Source organism: Lonchura striata, chromosome 1 (genome assembly GCF_046129695.1).
Source record: "Lonchura striata isolate bLonStr1 chromosome 1, bLonStr1.mat, whole genome shotgun sequence".
NCBI lineage: Eukaryota > Metazoa > Chordata > Aves > Passeriformes > Estrildidae > Lonchura > Lonchura striata.
Genome location: NC_134603.1, coordinates 88,076,754 through 88,102,674, shown reverse-complemented (window position 1 = coordinate 88,102,674; position 25,921 = coordinate 88,076,754). Strand labels below are relative to the sequence as shown.

At 41.2% G+C, this 25,921-nt stretch overlaps 1 protein-coding gene across 3 annotated transcripts in view; it reads right to left on the bottom strand.

Annotated features, from left to right (window-relative positions):
- Positions 1 to 1,907: 1,907 nt before the first annotated feature.
- Positions 1,908 to 25,921, bottom strand: part of MBOAT1 (membrane bound glycerophospholipid O-acyltransferase 1) — a 61,112-nt gene continuing 37,098 nt past the window's right edge. Inside the window, exons 6-14 of one of the 3 annotated variants that reach the window (XR_013340504.1) lie at positions 23,718 to 23,772; positions 20,912 to 21,095; positions 19,107 to 19,299; positions 16,776 to 16,879; positions 13,939 to 14,003; positions 12,470 to 12,602; positions 11,177 to 11,328; positions 3,771 to 3,894; positions 1,908 to 2,004 (exon numbers count right to left, since the gene is read on the bottom strand). Coding sequence is in view for 2 of the 3 variants with exons in the window: in XM_021553460.3 (XP_021409135.1) it covers positions 9,317 to 9,449; positions 11,177 to 11,328; positions 12,470 to 12,602; positions 13,939 to 14,003; positions 16,776 to 16,879; positions 19,107 to 19,299; positions 20,912 to 21,095; positions 23,718 to 23,772 (1,019 nt within the window). In the remaining variant the exon portion in view is untranslated. Of the gene's footprint in view, positions 2,005 to 3,594; positions 3,895 to 7,611; positions 9,450 to 11,176; positions 11,329 to 12,469; positions 12,603 to 13,938; positions 14,004 to 16,775; positions 16,880 to 19,106; positions 19,300 to 20,911; positions 21,096 to 23,717; positions 23,773 to 25,921 lie in introns of those variants that run through there. The other 2 variants (XM_077785584.1, XM_021553460.3) reach the window with 2 other exon arrangements.

The following is a 25,921-nucleotide window of genomic DNA, read 5'->3' as shown; positions in this document are numbered from 1 at the left end:
AACAGGAAACACTGCTCAAAGGAAGCTCAGAGACAAAGTGGCAATGTGGAAGAAATTATAATCATTAATACAGCGCCTGAAGTGTGCAGGGGAGCCACAAAAGATTGAGAAAAAAGACCCAGAGATTTGATTTTCCACTGCCCTTCATCAGCAGCAGTCATTTTATACCAGCACAAAGCGGGAGTGCAATCTTCACAGCACAGAACAAGTGCACTTTATGTTGCCTTTCTCTTTATTTTCCTGCTGCAAAGCTCCCAGGGAAAAGGGCAATCAACACCATTTGTCCCTGACCACTGGGGCTTGGAGCCTAAGCTAGGACAGAGACCATAAACAGCAGACAAAGGGAGAGGGAAATCACTGAGAAGAGCTACCACATTTATCTCTGGCTAGGATGGAAGAGGCAGTATGAATAGCTGGGGACAACATCCACTGACAAGCCTCAGAAAAAGCAGAGTTATACAAAAGAAAAACTTGTTCCTTCTCTTAATTTGATTGTGTTCCAGAGTTTTGCCATAATCAGTCTCTTCTAATATCAAAAGCAAACCAAATTAGAGCCTTGGATAATAACATTTTAAGCCTGTAGTTCAGATTCAGTCACTTCTCTATATACATCATAGCAAGTCAGCAGCAATAAATGAATAAGCATTGAAAGACAGGCATACAAAACAGGTATACAAGGCCAACCAGCAGCTTTTGGCCATAGCCCCAGCTTTCAGCAGAGCAGCAGTCCACTCTCAGGGCATTTGGGGTTTGTCCTGTGAGATGCCACCACACTTCAGGTGCTGTGGTTTCTCCAGAGTGAACAGGGTCAAGATTTCAGTTCTTGGTTTCTGCTCTCTGAAAAGCTGTGGCTTGAATTAAGAGGTGTCTTGCTTAGGTTTGCTGTGGATGGGAATACATTTCTGCCAGGTCTGTCTTCAGGTCCCCAGTGCAGATGAGCAGCAAATCAAACTGCGTGTGAGATTTTCACTACTAGTACACTGAGAAAATTAAGCATACCTAGGTGGCATGTAGGTTTACAACAATGGGCAGAGGGGAACGTTAGGCATAACTTTCCCTCAATAAATTAAAAACACATATATTCACCAATTATTTATTTGCTACATCAAGTCCAATGCAGATGACATTTGCATGATTTGTGTCTCTGTGACAGGCGAAGTATGTTTGATCTCTCTACACTCTGGCTTTATAAGGCTTCATAAAGACATTCAGATGTATAGTAGTTGTATCCTAATTTGTATATATTTTCTGTGATAATGTTTGAAATAAGCTTCTAACAGAGGGGGAGAAAAAGAAGGGGGTAATGTTCAAAGGAATAGGCCACTTTCCCCTAAACCAAAAGCAAACAAACAAAACCAAAACAAACTTTGTGACTAGATCCTTTATTTTGTTGTTTTTAAAAGAGAGGAGAAACATTTTTTTAATCTGGATGTCCAGAATATTCTTCCAGCTCAGAAATATTTATCTCCTGACATGCAGTTTCTTGCAGCAGTCTCTGAATTCCTTTGAGCCATTAAAGGATTTTGTCCTCAAGTCATTCCCATTAGGGGAATATTCGATTTAGAAACTTGCCTTCTGCTCAAGGTTCGCATATGAAATTCACAGTTAACATCCCTCCTCACTGTGTTTCAGGTCAGTGCCCCATCCACTGAAGAGGGAGAGATATTTAACAATTAAATAGTCCTCTAGGCTACATCCATACGAGGTAGTCCAGGAGTGCCTACCAGCACATGAAGCCCAGGGCTTCATGATGGAATGGTGTCACCCTGCCTCTCCTCACACTCCCCATCCCATAGGAAGGAAAATTCTCTCCAAGGGTCAGGAAGGACACACAGTGCCCTCCCTCCCAGTCCTCAGGGCAGGTGACTGGGGACTGGCCACAGAGCCAGCCCTGCAGCTGAGCACTGCTGAAGAGCTGGGCACGAGCTCCAAAATTATCTTGTGGTGTCTAAATACCTTGTGTAAATCTGTCCATTGCTTCAGGCAGCCAAGAAGTGGAGCAACCTGAAAGGAAGGAGGACATAAGGATGTATTTTTGCCTGTTCAAAGATGACACAGTTCTGCTTGTAGAAAGCAAGATATTTTTCTATTCTCAGGCTTTTGATATTAAGAATTAGCTATCCACTTTCCAGAAAACAGGGAATTAGTCTTTCCAGACTACATGTTTAACAGAGAAGAAATGAATCTTCATGAGCTCAAGATATATTCCCTCTTCTTCTCTTAGCCCCTCACCCCCTGCCTCATATCTCTTCTATGCAGTTTTTCAAATAGTTTAATAATATTCACAGGGACATTAGATTAATTGGATTTTAATTCCAAATGACTGTGAAAGCAGAGAAGTGAGTCACCAGTCCATGCTAATGAGAAGATCTATTAAGGACCCTTCTCTGATAGACACATAGAGTAGGGTTATAAATATTTCATATTCAATTAATTGAATTTTGCCCCCTGTTATATGATGCTGCCCTGGAATGTTAATCAACTGGGACCAGAGAGCGAGGGAGAGAGGAAGAAAGAAGGAGGGAAAAAAAAATCTAAAAGAAAGTCTTTAAAAAACATCAGAGCCATTCCCATCCTCAAATCCTCCCAGTTCACACGGCGCCCTGTACATCAGAGCAGAGGCTTTCATACAGTCTGCATCTGGTTACACACAGTGGATAAATTAATGTTAATTAATCAGACAGTCACTTTATGGAGAACTCTGCGCAAAAGGTTATTCGAGCCCTGCTGCAAATAGATTTATAGGTATAATTGCCATGTTGAATGACCCTCTGTACATGGGCTCATTAAACTGGCCATCAGTCAAGAAGTCTAATTGAGGAAGGCCCATATCGTGCCACTGGGGACCACGTGCTGGCTGCAAACAAATCTGCTCTGCAGAAGCCAGCTCTCTGAAAGCTGCCAGTAATGCCACTTCCCATCCTTGGGGTGCTTCTGCCACTCCTGCCAGCTGAAACTCTGGGCAGGGAGGAAAGAGGAGAGCTCCTGTGCACATCATCGTGGCTTTACATCATTTGCAAAACACACTGGGGGACTGGGCGCAGCATGGAAATGGTTTTATTGACAGCTGCGCTTTCCAAATGCCTCTCTGGCCTTGGCAGCTGGGAACAGCTCGGATGCACAGGCTTCAAAGGCGCCAAGATCAGAAGGCGAATATAAAGACACTAAAGATTCTTGCTGACATTTCATATTTCAAGAGCATGTCTTGATGTCATTGGAGTGGGAGGAACATGGGAGAGTCAAGGCCAGGAGGCGAAATGTCCAGGACTGGCAATCAGGCAAAAAGGCAGAAAGCAGAGCAGCTCATGGGACTGCAGTCCTTCCCTCAGTGCCACCCAGGTCCTTCAGCTATGCTGTGGCAGACAGACATTGCCACAGGGGCTGTGTCCAGCCCTGTGGGTCCTGGGTTCAACATAGAGCCTTCCAAAACAGCAGACAAACCTCGCCACCATCCCTGGCAGCAGATACATGAAGCCATAGGCTGGCACTGTGAAAACTTGCTTTTTCCTCTTCTGTGGCATGAGCTGCCTGCTCACAGTCAATTGTCAGAACTCTGTGCCTCCAGTCCCCACCTATGCAATTCTTTGTTTGAGGATTGCCCCTTATTTCACACACCCGAGGGGCCCTGCACCCTGGTTTACACACTCAGGGCTGCAGGTGCAAGAATTCTCTCACTGTGCTATGGATCACACGTGTTCCTAGCGTGGAGACAAGGAGGAAGGTACATGGCACCCCCCACTCCCCCAAAAGTGTCCTGGGCAGCCACTCACCAGACCAGCCAGGGGGGGCCTCTGGGTGTCAGAAATGGACCTTTTTTGTCTAAGCTGGTTCCCAAGACATCTCCAAGGGAAAATGAACCATCTGCTCCACACTGGAAGGTGTCATTTAAAAGTACTTGGGAAAAAAAAAAAAACAACAAAACACATCAGAGTAACAGACAGGTAAATCAATTTGAATGTGTTCATATTATCTCTTTCAATACTCATGTCACTTGCTTCCTTTAAGGTTGCCCTTAGTAGTGTATCAGCCTGATCAGATCTAAAATGGCCACAAAACACCATCTTTCTCAAACACAAATTAAAAATTAAAGCAGAAAGACTAAAGTGCACTAATACAGAAGCCATCAAGGCAAGAATAAGTATGAACAAAGAGGAAACCCATTTGTCTCAGAGCAGTGACAACGTCACTGTCTGAAGATGTTTCTGATGAAGAGGGGTTTGCATCCCTGGACAAAACAAGGGTTGAATAGCATGTCTGGGCTGTGGCAGCATTTCTCTTCATCCATGACTGGTTTGGCCTCGATGTGTTCCACGCTCTATTTCGGTATTGGTAGGCACAGTATTTACCTATACAGCATCTGTCAGAAGGATCAGGAAAACTGACCGTGAGCATGGCATGCTGCTGGATCAGCTGCCTGCCATTGATGCCAGGGCTGCAGAGGCCAGCTGCACAGCCCCTCATCTGGGTGCACAGGGAGCCATGCTCCAGCAGCACAGCCTCCAGGCAAGCCTGAGGTCTCACTTTCAGAGCTGTTCTATGGATGGACAATAAATTGGGTCCCAAGGGCACTGTCAGGGCACTTCTCAGAAATTATGTTCCCCCATCCTGTGTTCCCCTTCTAAAACCGTATTTGAGTCAGGAGAATGAAAGTGTACCACAAGTTCTTGAGGCATACAAACACCATTTTTTTCTATGAACAAAGCAGCCTCTCCTGTAATAAGAGGGGTTTCCCCGACTTTACCTAAGGTCTTCCATTTCTCCCATTCTCCTGCACAGCACACCTGTGTTACCACAGACTTGAAACCCATCAGCTGCCTGGCACTTTGGGCATCTGGGCTGCTGCCAAACCTTTCGCCTTTGCAGTGTCCCCTGCTCGGCACAGGAGGAGAATCTTTTCTCGACTGCTCGCCCACAGAGGGCACCACGTGTAAATGTATCTGAGAAACCCGCTGCCACTTCACTCTCACCAGCACAAACCCAAACCCTTCATGCATATCATTACTGTCATCTCTGGGAAGAAAGGGAGCAGCAGGCTGATGGTGCACAAAAGAAGACAATTTTAAAGCACACACTGAGCATTTGCACTCATGCTGAGATGACAGGCAAGGCTTCCCATTCTGTATCGCTGTGGAATGCCTCCAGCCCCTGAGAGCTGAACTGCATCAGTTCAGTGACATCAGGAAAGAGGACAGTACCTCAAAGGATAGCTGATATTTCCATATGCAACCATGCATGTCACTTCATCTTGGGCAAGGATGGGAAGACACATATGCTCTTCCTCTGTCCACAGCAGGTCGACTATGAGGATTCTACCATTAAACATTAAAGACAAGTTTTTATTTATTCTGCAGCCAGTAGATAATTTTTCTGAAGTCCACAGTCCAGGAATAAGAAGACAAAGGGTTTAAACATGAGTCACTAACCTCACTGATGGAAATTTTGCCCCTAAACTTCCTTGGGTGTTGGAATTTCAACTTGTATTTCTACAAGAGACCCCAGATCAGGTTTGTTGGGCCTGCTTTTACATATGTAGAGAGGTAAGTACAGCTTTAGGCAAACATCAACCAATAGAGTAAAAATCTACAGCTTTCTCACCCACCTACTTCATTTTAAGTGATACAGAAAATCCCAGCTATGTGCAATGTATGCACAAAAAACAGAGCAGCCAAAGAGAGAGAAAAAATATCTGCCCATCTTGTATCCCACTTCTGTGCTGCCTCCATTGCTTGGCAAGCTCCAAGCAGACATGCAGTAATGTACTTAGGACAGGGAACAGCTTACAGGACAGTAAAAATGTACACTGTTCATTCAGTTCACTGAAGAAATTGCTGAGCACTTGCTTCTTTAAATACCAGACCCATAGTTAAGTTGAAATGAAGTTTTACTCTTTATTCAGTTTTCTCTTCCATGTATATCTCAACTTCTAGTTTAGAAAAATCAAAATATGCTGAAAAACAGCAGCTAAAATATTCCTTCAATACAAGGGGGTAATGGTGGTAGTGTCTTCTTGCTATTGTCATAGTTAAAATCAACCTTTGTCCATCCAGTACAATATACCTTTCTCATTTCTGTGTGATATGCCTGTATTTCTTTCTTACAAGCCATAAAGATTGTTGTTCTCTTCAGAAGCTCTCTAGATGCTCTTGAGTTTTTTGCAGCGCTAAGAAGCCAGAGAGGGATTAGAAACTAATAACACATTGGTAATCACCAACATGTATAACCACCATGATGTATTTTAATCACTGAAACACACTCTGAAATTACACTAGAATTAGAATTACCAGAATTCAAGTTCCTGACATAATCTTTTTCTAACTTAAATCTCACTTTGTCTCTTTGAATTACATACTCCTGTGCAAAGTAGATGCAATTACTAGCGCAAGTCTCCTGTAAAGTGTAGTGGCTGTTTGCAGACTTCCTATAAAACAAAATATCATGCCCCTGAGAAGAAGAAAAGGAGAGGAAGGCTCAACACAACAGATTGATCAAGGTAATCTCAAAGCTTACAGCCTTTTTTTCAAAGGAATTTCTTACAGCCTTTATATCCACTCTGTGTTAGCTTTGTAGGACTGCCACATTTGTCTAGGTATGCTGCCTAGTCCGTAGTAACATAGCACAGCAAAGATGTTAGGTAATTTTCTTCTTTTCTACCCAGCTTTAAGACTAATTTAACCACCGAGTTTCCCTGCAAAGGCCATGTTTCAAAAAGCCAGTTTCAATTTTGGCTCATGCAACATATCACATTAAATCCATCTGACCAGTTCTCTTTGATTCCCAGGGTGCCTATTTTAAGGGAGAGGTTCAGGCTGAGAAGGCAACATGGCAGGAGAGTAACAGGAGAGTAAGTTTGCTCACTAACCCAGACTAATCACATTATAGGAGCTGAAACCACAACGTTGTCAATGGCATTACATATAAGCAAGTTTCACTTGGGGAAACACTAGAAGACAAATCCCACTGATGATACCTGGCCTCTCTTGAAGGTACACAGCTCAGGAAGAACTGCAGAACGGGGTTTGAGCCATGCAGGCAGATCTCGGGGCACAGAGCAGCAGCTACTGACCCACAAGCCCCTTTGAGAGCACTTATTTTCCAAAGCAGGTGCTAAGGCCAACCTGCTGGGAACATTTGCCTTCTGCAGTATTGCCGAAGCCCAGAGTTGATGTGAAGTTTGCTGACTCTGCCAGAGCTCACACTGATTCTTTCATCTCTGGAAGGCAATTGCAGACTGGCTTCAGCCCACAGGATTCCAGGGCCAGCAGCACCCAACTCCCCATCCCTTTCTGGGGATGTGCCCTGGTTCCCTCCCACAGGATACAGGAATGGCACAATCAGACCTCAAAGGAAATATTAAATGCCCAAGATGCAACTGAGGCTTGGTGCCACAAGGATGCCACACACACCATGACAAAAAAGACCAGCCAAGTTAAGGGCAAAGCTGACATGAAAACAGACAGGTGTCACCTTGTCTCTGTTTCAGCAGGAGCAGGATGGAAAGCTCAGCTGCAGTAAAATCCAGCAGACCTGAAAATCTTCCCTCCCAAGTGTGATTTCCCCCACCCACTCACCCATTTTTCACATTAGACATTAGTGATCAATAATGCCAGGCAATGACACAAAGAAAATTGTTTATTCAGATCAATCTTTTAATCCCATCTTGCCCTTTAAAATAAATTAGCAAATAAACTCTCCCATGAACTATGCTCTAAATCATAATGCGGTCACGGGACAAAAAATTCCCATCAAAGAAAAAAAAAATCACTTTTTTTGGAACTTGTTATTGGTTTCACTGATTTGTTCTTTCTCAAAATATGAGAAATTCAGCAAAACTTTAACCTGACACAAAAATCAGAATACAGTAAACAGCAGATTTTTTCCTCAATCACACATTAGTTAAATATCAATAAAGTAACACCAATACTTTAACAAAGGAACTGCTTCTACAAAATCCTGATAAAAACATTCCTGGGAAACATTTAAAAAAATGCTTCAGTTGGTTTTGATGTGTGGTACCAGTCTATTTTACTGGATTAAGTGGATTTAAGAAAGAAAATAATAGAAAACCTTGACACAGCATTTTGCAGCAGGTTATCTCGATGTACAACAAGCACTTAGGAATCAAGCCTGAAAACATCCCTGTAAGTCAAGGACTTTACAAGCAGGGAAACTTGCATCAACAGTTAAGTCAGATGGCAAGATCACACAAGGACTCAGTCTCAACCCTTGTGGTGATTGCATTATCTTGTAGAGAATGATTTATTATGACAGTGATAATTACTGTTCAGGTTTCCTATTAGTGTTGTCTGCTGGAATGCAACCCCTCCTTAAGATGGGATGTTTTTGAGTAGAACAGTCTGATCCACTACAAAGCTTTTTCAGATTTAACCCATAACTGCAGGTTTTAAAACACTAACCCTGTATGGCTCCTCACTCATTTTGATACCAAAAAGGAAGTGCTCATCACTAAGACTACAAAGTAAGGCTGATGTAGCAATGAGCACCAGCTGTGTCACTAGAGAAGCACAACTCTACAGACCACAGGCTGTATGTCCCTTCTTTTACTCTAGATTTGAGTTCCCCCTTCTCCCTTTTGCTTTTTTTTTTTACTTGGCTTCAAATTTTGGCTCAGCCAGTTATCAGTGCCCCCAGACACCAAATCCCACGGGACTTGTCTTGCCCTCATCACCAGCAGGTGTCACATTGAAGGATGTGAAGTACCTTTGCTGCCCAGCTCAGGCTGCAGTCCCTGCTCCGGGGTTTGCCGGGGAAAGCCCCGCTCCCCCATCCCCCTGCTGGGGCACAAGTCAGCACCAGCACCTTGAGCATGCTCATGCCTGTAGTTTTCTACTTGCACCATCTCTCTCCACAACCAAGAGATGAAAAGTTTCCCCTGATAGCTGCCCACAGCTCCAGGCTATCAGGCAGCTGGTCTAACTCTTTACTAGCTGCTTTCTGTCCCTTTCTCTAATCACAAGATTATTTGTTGATTAATAGTTATGTATTTCTGTAAAAGAGAAAAAATGCCTCTCTGTGAAAAAGTTTAAATATATAAAAACACTTCATAAAAATATTTATTATAAAAATGAAATGCCCCATGAGCCTGTAAACGTTGCCTGTAAAATCTCCATTAACTGGAATAATTTGAATTACAGTCATTCAGGCTCTTCTCTGCCCTCTCCAGTAAGATCTTAAGATAGCCAACAGAAATGCCACTTGTCTTGTACTTCAATCCTACTGCAACCCGTTTTTCCTCTTATTTTTTTGTTTACAATACAACAGCTTGATTTCCCAGTGCTGGCAGTTTTCTTTGAAGGCATCATTTATCTTTACTTTTGCTAGAGTTCAGCATGTCCTGATTCTGAGCCCTTCTTACAGAGTGGGTTTGAGGTCTGCTTGGTAACAGGAGCAACACCAGGATGCTTAGAATATGCATGTGAAAATACACAGACCTGGGAACAAAAGCAGAAAGAAAATTATATTTTTGTGGGGAATAATATGATTTCTGCAACCCCAATATACAGAATTTAGTGCTAAGGGGTGAATGCAGAATGTATGAACCTGACCTAGAAAGAACAAAAATATACCCTTGAATTTCACACAGTCTCGGAATATGGTGTCTGCTGGCTGGTCATCTGATGGGTGAAAATGCTGCTGTGGATGATAATGGGGCAAGGTAACCATCAGCAAACCCTAGAATCCAAAGTCTGACAGCTCAGATAAACCCATATAATTCAACCCCAGACTTATTCAGCCCATCTCTCTTTTAGTGTTAGAATACACAAGGCCAAGTTGTGAAGAAATATCATTAATGGTTCCAAAAGAATTTTAAAAAGTGACAGGAAGAAATAAATTCAGCCAAAGTGCTGAGATCTGAAATAAATCAAAACACTCAGCTTTTAACTGGAGAACGTCAGGTAATGATGTTTACAAAAGGCTTGCACTGTTGAAGGTAACTGCTCAGAGATATCTGTATTTGGTATGTTTCTAAACATCTAATATTTTTATTTCAAATAATTCAGAGAAATAACAAATAGTTAAAGCAAATAGATGAGGTTCTGGCAGCTTGGGGAAGATGATGATTTGGATCACTATGGTCCAGCTGTTAAACACAGCCATGCACATTTCTGTGGTCTCATCTATGCTTCTTACCATAGGTCTTAATATCCTTGTAAGGTGCTTAAGACCACTTTTTGTGGTGTGAAGTGCTCCAAAAATTCATTCCCTAGCCCAAAAGCGTGACATTTCCTTGCTTACAAGTCTCTAAGTTTAAATGTTAACTATGTTCAAAGTTAACCAGGGCAAAAGTCACCAGGGCAATTATTAAGAAATGAAGCTAAGAAAGATCTGGAGAAATTTTTACTCCATGGTAAGTTTTCTATGTTGAAATCAAATGTTTCAAGAAACAAGAATAAAAAGTGTTGAAATTCAGCTTCCTGCAAACAGACAGCAGCTATCTTTACTACCACTTTTGTGTCTTTTATGTTGGAGGAGGGAATTGTCTTTCTTCTGAAACAGAAGCTGTTGCTCTGTATTGACAGTAAAATTAAAGAAGAGTAAAGCCATGTAGTCCTGTTTCCTTTTTCTAATTATTTTCTCAATTTTTCTATTTCGACTTGGTTTTATTACAGCAGAATCAATGTGCTCTGCAACACCTGTGTTTTCTTATTTTTAAGGAATCTGGGGAAGTAATTCTTTTGTAAGAAGAAAAGCATACTTTCGTAACAAAAAGCATACTGCTTTCAAGGAGCAATGCTTTACCAGGAGCCCTCCATATCTCCTGCTGATACATTACAGCTCCCCTTATATGCATTCAGCAGCTGGGAGCCTGGTCTTTGCTCAGCACCTCCTTCCTACTGCCAACTCACATTATTCTTAACCTCTCCAGCCTTGGTTACTGCTAATGGTTGAGGCCCAACTGTTTTGAAAGTGGAAACAGGGTATATGAAATGTCATGTAAGGACACAGAATGAGGAGAACAACCAAAGTGCTCTGCCTTAGCATTGTTATAATCTCATTATGTTACAGGAGTGCTAAAGTCACCTCTTATACTTTAGCAAGCATTCCGTCTGAGCTCCTTTCAAATTTGATGAAATGCTAGCTGCTTTTCAGTGTGGTTTGGGTGATTTAAAAAAGTCTATGCCACCCTGGAGAACAAAGTCAAGGGAAGAGGACTTACTTGTAAAACTTAATGGTGGGCTCCACAGCCAGCATAACAAATGGTGCGACAGTGTAGCACACAGCCAGCTGAGTGACCACCCAGGTAACAATGTCGTAGGCTATCTTAAGAGGCACTGACGAGAGGAAGTAATGTCTGCAGTTGTTTCTTATCTGCAAGTCAGGGAAAAGTAAGCAGAAAATTATATTAATTCATTTCTGAGGCAAAGCCACACAGACACAAAGCAGTGCATGACTCTTTGTTTACCATCAGCATTAGTATCACAGCAATGTTTATTCACCAGTTATAAAGCACTGGGAGCAGGAATACAGACATGTATGGACTGGCATTTTCAAGATTTCATAGTCAACCAGTGGCAAACAGAGAAGCGGCCCCCAGTCTACTCTGTCATAACCATAGGTGCAGACTCTCTCATTCTCGATGTCTGGCACAATATTTTTTGGGAGGGAAGTTGTTCCTCCCTCCTGGTTTTCATTTCTTACTGGTTATCAACAGTAAATCAGTTACTTTAAATGAACAAGTAAGTGCTTATACATACAAGTGTGTCATTCCCTAGAGATTTTAAGTTAGTTTCACATCTGTGAAATCTTCATAATTGAGAGGCAAAGCAACCTGCTCTAGCGATAGTGGTTAATACTGGTCACTAGTTTAATTCTCCTTTAAGATTAACCTGGTTATTTATCTGTAGTCAACTCCAAAAGACAACAGTGGTGCTTCTCAGCCCCGCACAAGTGGCTGGTTCAGCCTGAAAGATCAGTAGTGATAAATTCAACAACAGTGAGACATGAACATTGTTCTGTGTTTGGTGACTCTACACAAAATAAGGCCCATAAACACAGAGACCATTTTACTGCATCAATTGCATCCACACAAATTGTTCAAGTTTGGGCTAATGCTCACCCAGCAGCTTCTTGTACGAGACTGGGTCCAGAGTTAATTACAAGCCATCATACAGCAACATGACCCAGGAGAAGTCTGGAATCCAATATGACCTTGAATCCCAAGCTAATTTGACTGCATGGACATAGCTGGTGGCATCCCTAACTGTACATCATCAAGCAACATTTCCTCTGACAGCCAGGGACAGCAGTGCATCACATCCAAACTGATGCTGGTTATAACTGCTGGGTGCTTTGCAATTAGCATCCACACAGAACAGAGTTTCAGAGAACATCAAGCCTGCAAAGGCATGAAAGAGGGCTCACAGCAGTGACAAGCTGCTTGACCATGTGAGGGTGCAGCTGACAGCTGGATAGTGTCTAGCCTTAGAAGGGAACAATGAAAGGTACATACTGCTCTGGCTGCAAGTGTGATAAGGATTCCAGTGAGAAACGTAAAATAATATCCAGGATAGATACCATGCCACAGGGCCGACAGGATAAATGTTAAAGCCGTAGGGTACCAGGGAGCTCTGTCATAGCAGACACTGCAAAAATGAAAACAAAATAGAAGAGGTTGAACAATGGCCACTGCACTTGAAATCCTTCTGTTTCTAAGGCCTTACTCTGTTTTCTTAGCTATCTTATCTTGATCCAGTCACAGGCTAGGGCATGAGACACTCTCCCTTCATTTAAACAGAGGTTTATATGGAATGCGGAAGCTGCTTATAGGCAAATGAGTTCCCAAAGAGTGCCTGTACAAATATTTCTGGTGCTCAAAGCATTTAAATCAATAATGGAATAAAGGGCAGGCAAGACTTTGTTCACCTTTACATCTCTATCTGGAATCATACATTACCCTTCCAAACTCTGATGACAGATCAAGAGCAAGTTGAAGGACAAAGATATGTGACCCCACCCTTCACTCTAGTGAAGAGAGGTATTTTTAGGCACAGTTATCTGGCAGATGCTGGGAACAACAGGGAGTGCCGTAAACTATTGCAAAACAGGGGATTCCAGCTAACTTTAGCAGCAAAAATCTTACTCCCGCGATGCAAGGATAACAGTTCAAGAAAACAACGCCCAGACTATTTGGTTATCTGAAGTTTAAATCAAATGCTGTGCTCCACAGAAACAAGTCAACATAATGCATTTCTTACCAGGAACCATTTGAATAATGAAAAATAGTAGACATTGACTTTTAAGATGTAGAGATCATCATTATAGTTACAAAAACTAAAATAAATCTGTGACTGCATTTCAGACACTATGTTGACTGTACACTGAGCTTTAATCACCCCAGAAAGTGAAATGAGTAATGAGACACAGTCCAATCAACAAAATTTGAATTTATGCTAGCATTTAAATATGTGTCTTAAAAGTCACAGGTTAAAATTAGATCATCTCAGTGCTATATGTATCTTCCCCATATCCTAAGCAAGGACTGCCTAACAAGCACCTTAGGGTAACTCCAAACCAGACTACACTGGTGATCTGAAGATTCTGACCTTATTTCTCACTGAATTTCTGGATCCCAGTGACACAGCAAGACTCACCTCAGCGTGGGAAGCATAACATAGCAAAGCAAAACAGTACAGGAAAGTTAATGGAGGGAAACAACAAAGATGCTATTGCTTTCTATTATGGAAGTTTTGAACAGTTTGTTTATGACTTTGCTGCTCGTATATAAAAATAGGAGCATTTTACATTTGCAGCAATAAAACTTTACAGCACCAAATACCCTTGTATTGCACCAACTGTTACAGACACAGGAAACAAAGGAAGAACAAGAGGCTTTGCATTTATGAGAGCCAAAGCAGCATTTTTCCAGGCTATGGAGAGCTTTTGGATCTCACGAGCACATAACTGTTTCATTACTCTTACCGTTTCAGCCAGGCAGCTGTCTGAATGTTCCAGTTCTCAATGTACATTTTAAAACTTGTTGCAGTCTAAGAAAGAAGTTCACATGAAATGTTAGCAATGAAGCCTGTAAAATACTACTTGCAATTTAAATTAGTGAGGAGGTACATGGAAAATAGTAATTCTAGCAGCTAACTTTTCTGATGACTGTGCCACAATCCATCATTATACTAATATGACTTGGGAAGGACATTAACTAGGCTGATGGATCACTGCTAACACTTGGCACTTGCTCTAAAATCTCACTTTGTCTCATATAATTAAATACAGTGTTTGGTTACTTTTCAAATAATGGGCAATTTGAGAAGCTTTCTTGTTTTATATGCTTGGCCTTCCTTTCATTTCATAGTTTTATTTCTGGAAGAGATATCTTGCCACCCATTATGCAATCTGGACTTCCCTACGGTGGTACTCAAACAAAGTGTTATTTAAAAAAAAAGACATTTATTATTATTTTTATTATTATTATTAAATTTTGGAGAAGGAAGGGGGAAGACTGAAAAACATAGGCAAAAAAATTAGGACTAAATTTAGAAGCTAATTCTCAGCCCACTGCTGAGCTTGAGAAACCAGAGTGGACTCCAGTATCCTGAGAGAACCACCCATACCACCTCCTCCTCTGATCTCCCCCAGCTTTAGAGGACTGCTGGATGCCATTGTTCAGCATTGGTTCTCCCACTGCTGATGAACTTCACCTCCCAACTCCACCTTGGTCCCTCACCTGCTGGCAGAAACCTCCAAGGACACCCTGGCAAGTGGGGACTCTGCAATATTTTGCCATATCAGCCGAAGGCAAGGGATGGAAAAAATGACTGAAAAAATGGATTAAGGGCAAAGGCTTCCAAGGGGAATGTGCCCTTCGAAGCACATTCCCCTTGGAATCTTTCCACTTCCACACAGAATCCTTAAACCTAGCATTTCATCCACTGCCTTTAAAGAGTTAAAATAATTACCAATTCCCAAGGTAGCACTGCTACATTTTAATTGTATTACTGCACCACGAGAAGCCAAGAAAAACACAGTTTCTCTTCCGACTAATATTGTCACTCTTTTTTGGCCCCCTTTAAGTTCCCCTGTTACATTACCAAGAGAGGAAGTAGTTGCTGGCTGTCAAAACAAGCATGCTGCCAAGGCTTTCAAGTCCCCCATGTGGGCTTAGCCCCTGTCATGTTTTAAGGCCCACACAACCCCTTCCATGTGCTTATCTTTTCTACAGATCAGATAGTCACGTTTAGCACCCAAGTTCCCAACTCCGAGGGAATTTTACACATGCAGGTGGCTCTACCTGCTGAATATATAGACTGTACCTGTATACAATGTACAATCACACTTCAACTGCCAGCGTTGCTATTGGCACATTACGTGATTGTTCAAGGCTTAGCCAGAGCCATGGTCTCCGTGGCCTCTCTTTTTCTCATTGCAAACATGAAAAAATCAGACAGCACCCTATTTTATGCTCTTGGAAACAATTTCTGATCTCTGTTGCCCATGCGACCCATAAAGGAAGTAGGTTATGACAGGCCATCAGTTCAGTGGGTAGAAAGGAGAAGGATCCTGTTTCCTTCATTTGGCTTGACTGAAGAGTACTGGCTGCATTTTATTCTCCTCCTTCAAACAGAAGCTGCCTCAGCCCATTAAAGAATCATCTCCTGCCCCAAAACTGTATTAGATATAGAGTCAAGATCTCAGAGTGCTACCTAGGGTGTTGCTGTCATCAGGAAGTGTAAAGCATTTCTGGGCTGTGTATCCTGTACTCATCAAGGACTACACTGAAGATTAATCATGGTTAAAAAAGAAAAATAGAAAGAATGTTGAAAAACAGAATGTACAATAAGACTTCCAATTTTGGCATCTTCGAGGAAGAATTACAGGGGCTCTTTCATTTTTGAGAAGAGCTATTACAGCACATTCACTCAGTCAGAGATTGTTCAGCAATAAAGCAGGCAACTCATTTTTATCTGTGACTACTTTTAAAATCACAACTAGAGAATTACAGAGGGAGGCTCCTCCTATTTCTAAAAAAGAAGATTTTAGAAAGCAGTCGCAAGACACATAAATATTTCCACATCTCACTGGCACTCACAAAATATTTTTCAGGGCAAAAAAATTATATGGGCCATCTTTTGCATTACAGACACAAACATGAATAGTTTTCAAAAGGCTAATGGATCTTAAAAATATGCAGCAGCCACAAGGAAGGAATGAGAGATGTTTTGAGCAACAGTGCAGCTTGCTGCATGGTGTCCTAGACCAGCACCCACCTAAACTCTGTGTGCCCGTCAGCTCCCACTCAGGTTGCTTGGTTTGTACCTTTTATGTCTCCTACCCTTGCTTTTCTCCACGTACCAGAGGCAGTTGAGCCCTTGCATGTGTCTGTGCCACTTGTGGCAGCCTCTTTCACTACCACCACTCATCTCAACTGGGCTACAGAAGTGAAAGAGTGTTAAAAGAAAATAAACAGAGCACACCGCACATGGTGAAGAATCATAGCTGTGAACAATTTACTGACCCACTGAGTTCAGTCACAATCTACAGTAATTGACTGCTCATTTATTAAATATCTGATATCATTATTTTTTAGCCCTCATGAAGCTATTTAGAAATACCACCTGAATACAGAACGTGAGGAAGCCTGTGAGACAGATGCATTTTATCTGTTCAACAGATAAAATACAAAACCTCTTCATGCTAAAGAGGAGCAGTCTGGTAGCATAGGTTTACTTTCCTTTCAGTAAAGCCTTTACCCATTACCATGCTCATTTCTGTATAATTATGCCAATGCAGCCACTCCTTTATCTCACCTCAATGTTCCAGATATTCAAATTGGATAACAGGTCCCAGCGGAAAGTGCCTCTCTCATCAACTCCACTGAATCCATAACCAGCTGCATTGTTGACTGCATCTGCTGCAATGTCAAAGCAAAACAGGTCAAAATCAGACTGCTGGAAGAGAGCTGTTTTCTTACAAGTCAGTATGGCACTAAACAAACATTCAAGCCAGCTTTGTAGGATTTAGCAACCTCTCTTTCTAGGAGAAGCTTCTTCTTTGCAAAAGGGCATTACTATAAGGCTACACAAGAGTCATTTCCTCAAGAGGAAAGACTACCTACTCCTTGTGCAGAAGAAATAAAATAAAATAACAATGATAAATCACTTTTCCTATTATTTGGCCTTTATTATTCAACTGAGACAGATATTACCATAAAATGAATGAGAAGTTTTCTCAAAAGGGCACCTGGATGTCACAGCATTTTCCAGAATTCAAAAAAAATTAATATCACAAAGACATGCTTATTATTTCTATTAAAAGTTCCAATATGGCTATGTTAATTAAGATGGTCATTCAGAATTCTGCAGACAAAGCCTTTTGCTAATCCTGTTGCTGAGTGCCTCACTAAAGTGCCTCAACATCTCTATGAACCAAATATTGAGTAACTTCAGTTACACACGTAACTACCTTAAGGCAAGTAAAAGCTTGGATAACAGTAGGCATTTACACACTGATGCACCCTTGTCAATCACCTCAGAGTGTCTGGGAGTCACCTCATCACTGGGTCTCAAGATTCTGATTTCAATGTGCCCCTGCTAGAAATACCTACTTGGAGGACTATGGAAACAGAAGGGAGAATTCTTTATTGTCTCTGGATCCCTAGTTGCAGTCAACATTGAGGATCATTGGAAGAAAAAGGGAAGCATAAATACAGGTTAGGTTTTTCCTTCCAGGTCATTTACAAAATACAAGTCTGGTTATTCTTTTAAAAGGTCAGCATTTCTTCCCCAAGAATGAAAACTGATTTTGCTTTGTAGATGCTGTGAGTACAGGCACAAGCTCATGGAGAAGACCTGGTGCACAAAACTAGGGAGGGAACCTAATTATAAGTAACAAGAATAACAATAAATAAATAAACAAGCAACCTTCTCTAACCTGAAACTTTCTGTTCTGTTTTCCACTTTCCTAAATGAGATAGGTTTTACTGATGGAAAGAAAGCTCCCCATGTTTTTCATCTTCTCCCTGCTTAAAACTCCTCCAACAATAAACAACAACCCTGCCTGAAGCTGGCCCACAGGATCTTCCTGTCTCCTGAGGACAGGAAGCATCTATCGCCCCTTTCAGCACGACTTTTGTAATGCCCTGGGCCATGCCACTAGGAGCAAAACTGGGAAAGGATAAAAAAAGGATAAAGTGCCTGGATTTGGGATGTGAATAGATGAGGCCTCACCCTCCACTATGCAATGCATACTTTTCTGCAAACTACCTCATTTGCAAGACATTTCTAGAGTTTCTGCAGCTTGGTCTTGTCACAAATGCAAGTTCAGTTTATCTCTTTAATAATGGCCTTCCAGTTAACTATAATGCCAGAAAAAATGGAGGCAACAATTTAACATTGAATCCCACAAAAGTAAGTTTGTGAGCAAGCCATTCTTTATCTCAAAGCTTTTCCCATCCCACACATGCCAATCCTGGCTGCCTTCCCTGAATCTGACAGTTTTATTGCCAGCACTTTAATCACAGCCTTGCAATGAATCTCCCTGGCTATTTCCATCCCGTCACAATGACCCTGCTCTACTTCAAGGTGTATGCATTCCTTGCTGGACTTACAGGATCTCCCCTGTTAAAGACACAATGTGTCTTGTAACACCAGTAAACAAATCCAGGATATTTTCAGCCTGGCCTAAAGGATTTGACTCCTCACACATAGATGGTGAAATATGACTTGTAAAAGAAGAAGGTAAAATGCAAAAATATTATTTTGACCACCAGTCTGACTGGCTTCTAAAAAAATTTTTCTTCCCTCTTCAGTGAGCCCTCTTACTTCTCCTCTTCCTTGCAGACATTTTGATCCTTCCCAACACTTCCTTTGTTCCCCACAGTTCTACAATCTTTTCTCTGGACTGCTTAAAGCCAAGGTGTATACAGGACCCCACAGTGCTTTAGAGGCAAGGCTTAGCACCAGCCCTCCAACAAGCACAGGGCCCACTGCCTAAAGGAACACATCTCCCACGTGAACTTGAACTACAGGTCTAGGGACAATTTCCCCCCCCCCCCCCCCGCCATCTCAGATTTCAGACCTCCTTGCCCATTTAGGAACTTATTTGCTACACACAAAAGTACATAATGTAGCCAGACTTACCCAACGTCCATGCAAAATAATACTTTGGTTTTGCTGCCTGTGTTACAACATACAGGTAACCAAGTCTTGACAAGAAGGGAGTTTTATCAAGAAATTCGTTATCAATAATATATGCCATTGGAAAGTTCTTGGTAAGTGTCAAGAATAAAATGAGAGATACTAGTGTGATACACAGCTTGTACATCACTGCTCCCTAAAAAGCACAAACAATGAAACATTCATTAGAAACACTTGCTTAAGGGGAAGAACAAGGCAGTGCTCATGACATACAAAAACTATGGGCTTCAAGAACCATTAAAGTTAGCAATGACAAAGTTGATACTAATTAATTTAGAAGAGGTGACCAAGAAAAGGCCACAGTCACAGCTCTAGTTTAATTTGGTTTACTGAACTATGTGTAGATAGGTAGGACAATCACAAGTCAAATTAGTGATGAACTTCATGAAAGACTTCACACCAGTGTGCGAAGATTCTAAAGTGGGAAAGGAAACATATCAAGCCCTACAGTGGAAAGCAGAAATTTTCTCTAAATGTACTCTCCTCTCCTGGAACTAAAGACTGGGTTCCTCCTGGAAGCCAAAAGCACTGGTATTCTGTACAACAGTAGGTCTTACTACCCACCTGCCACCTAGAAGTCTTGCTAAAAATTATTTGTCCAAAAAGCATTGTGTTGTTGCAGCATACTTGTACCCACAATACAGGGTATGTGCTCTGCCACATGTTTTCTATTCCAGCTCCTTAGCTTCCTACACACCATTATTGACAATCATTGCAGTAGTGCAAAGCTTGTTTGCAAATACACACTCTTGATCCAGTTGTAATTAAAAAGTAATCTGGCACTTGGATACCATGTGAAAATTGACTCATGTTCTCAAAAGGCTAACAAAAATACAATATACTATTAAAACAACCACATTTTTTTAATGCTTTTGATTTTTGATCTATTTTTATAGATTCTCCAAATTCTGGACTAAAGTAATGTGATTTTTTTTTAATGCAGATTTTAATATTCTCTTCTGACTTGCAGCCTCTACAATATAGGCCTTATTCTGACCTTAGTCAGACTAATGTATATCAGAACTAACACTACTAGGGTCAGTAGAAAGACACCGTGCGCAATAGGAATCATTATACAAAAGCATATGCTCAACTTCAGAGCAGATATTCTGTGCACATTCACAAAACTACACTTTCAGTGTCACCTTAAGATAAGAGAGAGAAATCTGAACCTCATGCTACACTGTCCTGCTTTACAAAAAGGATATTTTCTATTTTCTAAGAACGTTTTAAGTAATATTAAAAAGATATAAAACCAGATTAGTGTTAAAACTATGTGAGAAAAAGTACCTCTTGAATCATCTTAAAGTATATAAAACGTACTCTTGCAAACAACCTGGACAGGCTACGGTTTCTGATTAGCAGTGATTCATGTATTTCTAATATCTCCCGCACTTATGGGGGAGATTTGACTTTTTTGGGTTTTTCTGACATTTCTTCTTCTGTCTAGAGCTGGACTGCAACTTGTTATTGTCAGAACCTGCAGCCCATTCCCATCACTGCACAAAGGACAACCACTAACAAGTGACCCTTTTTGCATGCCAAATCCATTTGGCAAATTCGCTAGCCCCTTCACCCCTGACCTTGTGATAAAAACAGCAGCCACTGACAGAAAAAACTCACTATAACCTTTACTGGCAAGATAACCCAAAACTGGTTTTTCTTCTTAGCTTTTAATTATGAGAATCATGTACAAAGCTGTACTTTCCTGCCCCACTACAATCAATCTTTGTAATTTTGAAACTTACAGTTGGAGAAGGATCAGGAAGTCTGTCATAACCCTTCTGCTTCCAGTTCACTTCTAACAGTTTCATGTGCACGTGCCTCCCTTCAATGAAGGCGATATAATCCTTGTAATTGCTGCAAGGCCCTGCTATGATGCTCATAAAATTGAGGAGATAACTTAAATACTCCAGTAAAGAAGGTCTTGACCTGTGAAAAATCAGCCACACACAACAGAACAGATAGAAAAAACCAAAACAAAGTAAAACACATCAAAAGCTTTCACCAATGTCTGCCAAAGTTCTCACCTCTCTCCTACCCCTTTCCCTCCAGCTGAAAACTCTCTAGATCTGTTCTGGGGGAGATGAAACGCAGCCTGTCATATTCTGGTGATGTCTGGTAGATGGCAGTCAGAGCAAAGGTAACATGGAAGTGTTTAAACTACAGGTGAACTAATGCAAATGATTTGAAAAATTGCAATCTCAGAAACTTTTTAGCTAAAAACAGTAATAAATGTGTAAATTTTGGACAGTCAGCAGTACCAGGAGTAAAAAGCTGGTATTTGGTTTTGTACATCTGCCCAGGATGTCAGGGAAAACCACAGGGCAGGGAGTCTCCAGAACCGGGACTCTTAGCCCTGGGAGGAGCTCTCACCCACCCTTCAGTTCAGCCTTTTGAAAAATAGGAAGTGTTATGTGAGACATACAGGAAGAGAATGAATAAGCACTCTCTCCTACTGTTCAAATAAAGGAAGTAATTGCCTGTATTGCATCATGAACTAAGGGAAAAAAAACACATTAATTGAAAGACTGCTGAAGATGAAAGTCAAAGAAACTCTGTCATATTATTTTTTTTCCATTTTGCAAGTGCATATCCCACTAGTTCCTTCTGGGGCTGTACATTTGATGTAAAATTAAGAAGATCCACTGCCTCTGCTACAGATCATTACGATGGAAAAAGAAAGCTGCAAAGGCCTCTCAGCAGTAGTGTAATTTGTAAATTGTTAGGCTCAGGGTTTTTATGTGGCAGAAAATGCCAACATCCAAATTGTGCACTGTGTTCTGCACTGCATTAGAGTGAGTGCTCTCCACAAGTGTCCTAATTGTTACCATTCAAGTAAACATGGAACCCTCAGATGGGAGCACAAACTCGGGCACAGTGCTTGAGGGCTCTCCTGCCCAAGACACAGATGGACACACATAACCAAAACACACTTAAAATTCTTTAAGACTAAAACAAATTTGTAGCAGAAAAACTAAGCAACAGTTAAATATTTTCTGTTGCCTACTTCTATTCTGAAGTGGAATTAGTCTGAATAAACAGTTAGATTAGCAAGGATTTTCTGCATTCACCCTACTGGTTATTGTAGATGTTAGTGCCTAAATGGTATGTTCTCTGGTGAAAGCATTTCACAGAAAGATGAAGCAAACTATTTGGGATAAGAGTCATCTTTCTGTCCTGCAAAAACAGGTCCATGATGTGGGCTTCCTAGCTCTACAGTAAGATTAAAAATAAAGTCATTAGTTTCAACTTGGGTTCTGCACATGGTTGGGTGGGGAGACATGAGCAATGCACAAAGGAATGTACAGAGGATGAGTGAGAAACAAAAACAGACCAAGAACAGGAGGGAAGACAAAAGGCTGTATTACCAAAGGGGATTTAAAACTCTTCAGTTATGACTTGTCTGCCACTGACACACAAGCTATTGGCATCTTCTTTTCTATTATGAACTCATCTACTGTACAAGGAAAAAAACCAAGCCTGTTTAGTGAGAATTTGACTAGAATTAAGGGCCAAGTGAAGTTACAAATTATGCCGTGAGCTTTAAAAATAGATACTATGGGGTCACAGCTACCCACAAGATTTTTGCTTTTCAAAAAATGACACTCTTACTTTCTGAAGTTCATAGGCAGATTTTCTGATGGCTGAATCTTCTACCTTGGAAATTAAGGACATAATTTCCTTGGCTATAACAAACATATCATGATGAAAAGTAGTTATGGTTTTGAGAGTAATTCTGTAACACTAATTCTTCATTAATAAACAAATTTAAAAAACCTCTAAAAAACATCAACAAAACACTCACATGTTGCACTTGTATTGAGAGACAACCTAGGAAAAAAAGGGTGCTCTAAGAGGTCCTCTCTCCATATGAAAAATGAGGAGTTGCATAATGCAGAGACCTAGGAGTATTAAGAATATGGAGGGAGACCAAAAAAAATAAAATCCAGTGTGCAAAAATTATGGCAAGGAAAAGCAGCACTTGAACTGTCAGACTCAAACCAAAATGGAATTTTACTATGCAGTAGATTGTTGACAGGGGAGGAGTAATTTCTTGAAAAAATAGCACATCACAGATCAGATGAAGATAACAGCCAACAAGCCTGTATAGTATAGTCTTAGCCTGAATTTAAAAGAGTTAATACAGCAAAGACTTGTTCTGTTGCATGTGGTGTACATATTCAAATCAATGAGACATTGCCAAGTACTTCAGTGCTTTGCTGACCAGCACAGGTGATAAAAGCAGAAGTCCTGAACTGAAGAAATAAGGAATAAAAGGGAGAAGGTATGTTTGTGTAAGGAGGGTGATGACAGCAGCATTACAAAAACAAAACTTCTCAAGCAAGTAGAAAAGGCATGTAGGACTTCTGGCATCTCATGGACTGGAAAGTAGCAGGAAACATTTCCATAGCTGGGCCACTATGCTGTCCCTGACATTGTAATGAAAAACAAAACCCAAAACAAAACAAAAGAACAAATAACAAACAACCTAAACAGTCAACTTCTTTGGAAGAAATTAGACACAAATAACTCAGATAATTACATCCTTACTTTACAGCAAGCCGATTTTGCTCAGCAGTGAGTTCCTCAGCTTGTCGTCCTATTCCTGGAAAGAAAAGACATATTAGATCATTCCAAAAGACAAACAGTAAAAGCTATTCCCAAAGCTTTATGCTTGCACCCCACAAATAAATTTCTAAAGCCATAATTTCAAAATTTCTTTGTCACAGGTGGTTTTTAAACGTCTTAATCTCTAACTTTTATGTCAAGTTCTACTCTATCTCTTTACCCAGTTCCTTACCTCATTCCCCCCTTCTCACCCTGGCTACACTGTCAGGAAGAGCAGCCATAGATAGCATTCCCACACACACAATGGAAGTGGCAATGCCACCAACTGGCTGCGACCCCCAACAACCTCTACAAACTGTCCTGGGCTTGAAAAACCTCTGTTGCCAGAAGCTGCTGGCTCATTTAAGCACAAGCCTCCCGCTGGCTCATTGGTGAGAAATGGAGCATTTCACAGCAGGAGGAGTGGGCAGGGGAAGGGAAACAGGGATTCAGGGAACAGAAGGTCCACTGGTGTGAACGAGCAGCCCAGCTGCCTGCTGCTGAAGCAAGCCTAAACATCCACATCAGTAATAATCTGGAATTGTACAAGGTCCAGACTGGAAGGGTGACCTCCTGTTGAGTGCACAAGACCTTTGGGGCCAGAGGTAGCACATAAACTCAATGTCCCAGGAAAACGATGGAAAAATCTTGTGTCATGGCCAGTGGTAAACAGATACTGCTTATAGTACATACCTCAAAACCTTCACCCTAGAACTTTAGCTGCACACACTGCAGGGAATCCACTGGCTTCAGCAGAACTATACGGGATGAGTCACAGGACTTGATGTGGAGTATGTGCACAGCTCCATGTGCACAGCCCCAGAAGATCAGGGGCTTGGCACCAATTGTCACTACTGTTCCAAACATATTGGCCATAATTACCAATACAGACACAGGACCCACATCCTAAAACGACTGCTGATAAGCTGCTCATTTGCATTCTCTCTCCACTGTTTCAGTTTGTAAATACTGGGAGGGCCTGAATTTCAGAGAAACAATTAGCACTTAATTACTTAAAGAACTGGGTATTTTGTTTGTCTGTTTCCATTTACTGACAGCTGTGTTAAATTTTTACAAATACAAATTTGCCACTGATGCTTGAACTGCAAGCTGCCTTCATTTGATCAACTGCTCCATATATGGATGTTTGCAATGTAATGAGCCTTTTCCACCACCATTAATCTGTAGGATTTCTCGTCTGTGTAGAATGCCTCTACCTCTGCTGTTGTCTTTTTCCTTTCTGTCTGGTCATTCAATATCCTAGGTGTGTACCTTGGCTGCTGTGGAATTGCAGCAATTCCTGAGCTGACTCAACTTACAGAAGCAGATAAACCTCGGCAACATGAATGCCAACATGGTCAATTAGCCAAGCTTCCAGCTGTATCTATTATACCCAGATAAAAGCATTAGATTCACTTGTCCAATCCTGGCTTGCAAACAATGCCAGGCCCCCGTGTGCCATCACCTAAATCTTTGCTCACAACTCTATAGCAAGGCACTTATTCAGTCACCCACAGCTTGTAAGGCAGTGGGCCTCAGACCATCAGAAATTCACATGGCAACATCAGTAGGCACAAGCAATAATGCTACTGATGACAAGTGACATTTTTAGCCCTTGCACTGTACTAGACACAGGCGTTTTACAGGGAAATAATAGCGCTCTTTGTCACAGCACAGCACAAGACTGAAGACAATGTTATTTTGCTTGCAACTGTGCTTCTCTCTGCACTGGGGAAAAGCTACTGAATTCTATCTCTCACAATTCATGGAGTACATTACCACCACATATATCAGGGCTAGCATATTTTTTGCTAAATTAACATGAATGACTGAACATATGTATCAACAGCTCTTGACTTCTGAGAATCAGTAACAGCTTCAGAGAACTTAATGGAGATGCACTGCAGCATCTAAACAGGAGATACTGGTACTAGCTAAAATCCAAATTGGGTCCCAAGGAAGTAGAATACCCAAAGGGGAAACCAGTTGTCTCTGATATTGCAAAGACAGTTTGAGCCTAAAAACTGATCAAAAGTTTAAGTTTCTAATTTTCTTCCATAAAGCATTTTTCCGCTTCATTTGGAACAATTCACTGAACTACATTCATTCACTCCATAAATCAACCACGAAATTCACTGGTATATACA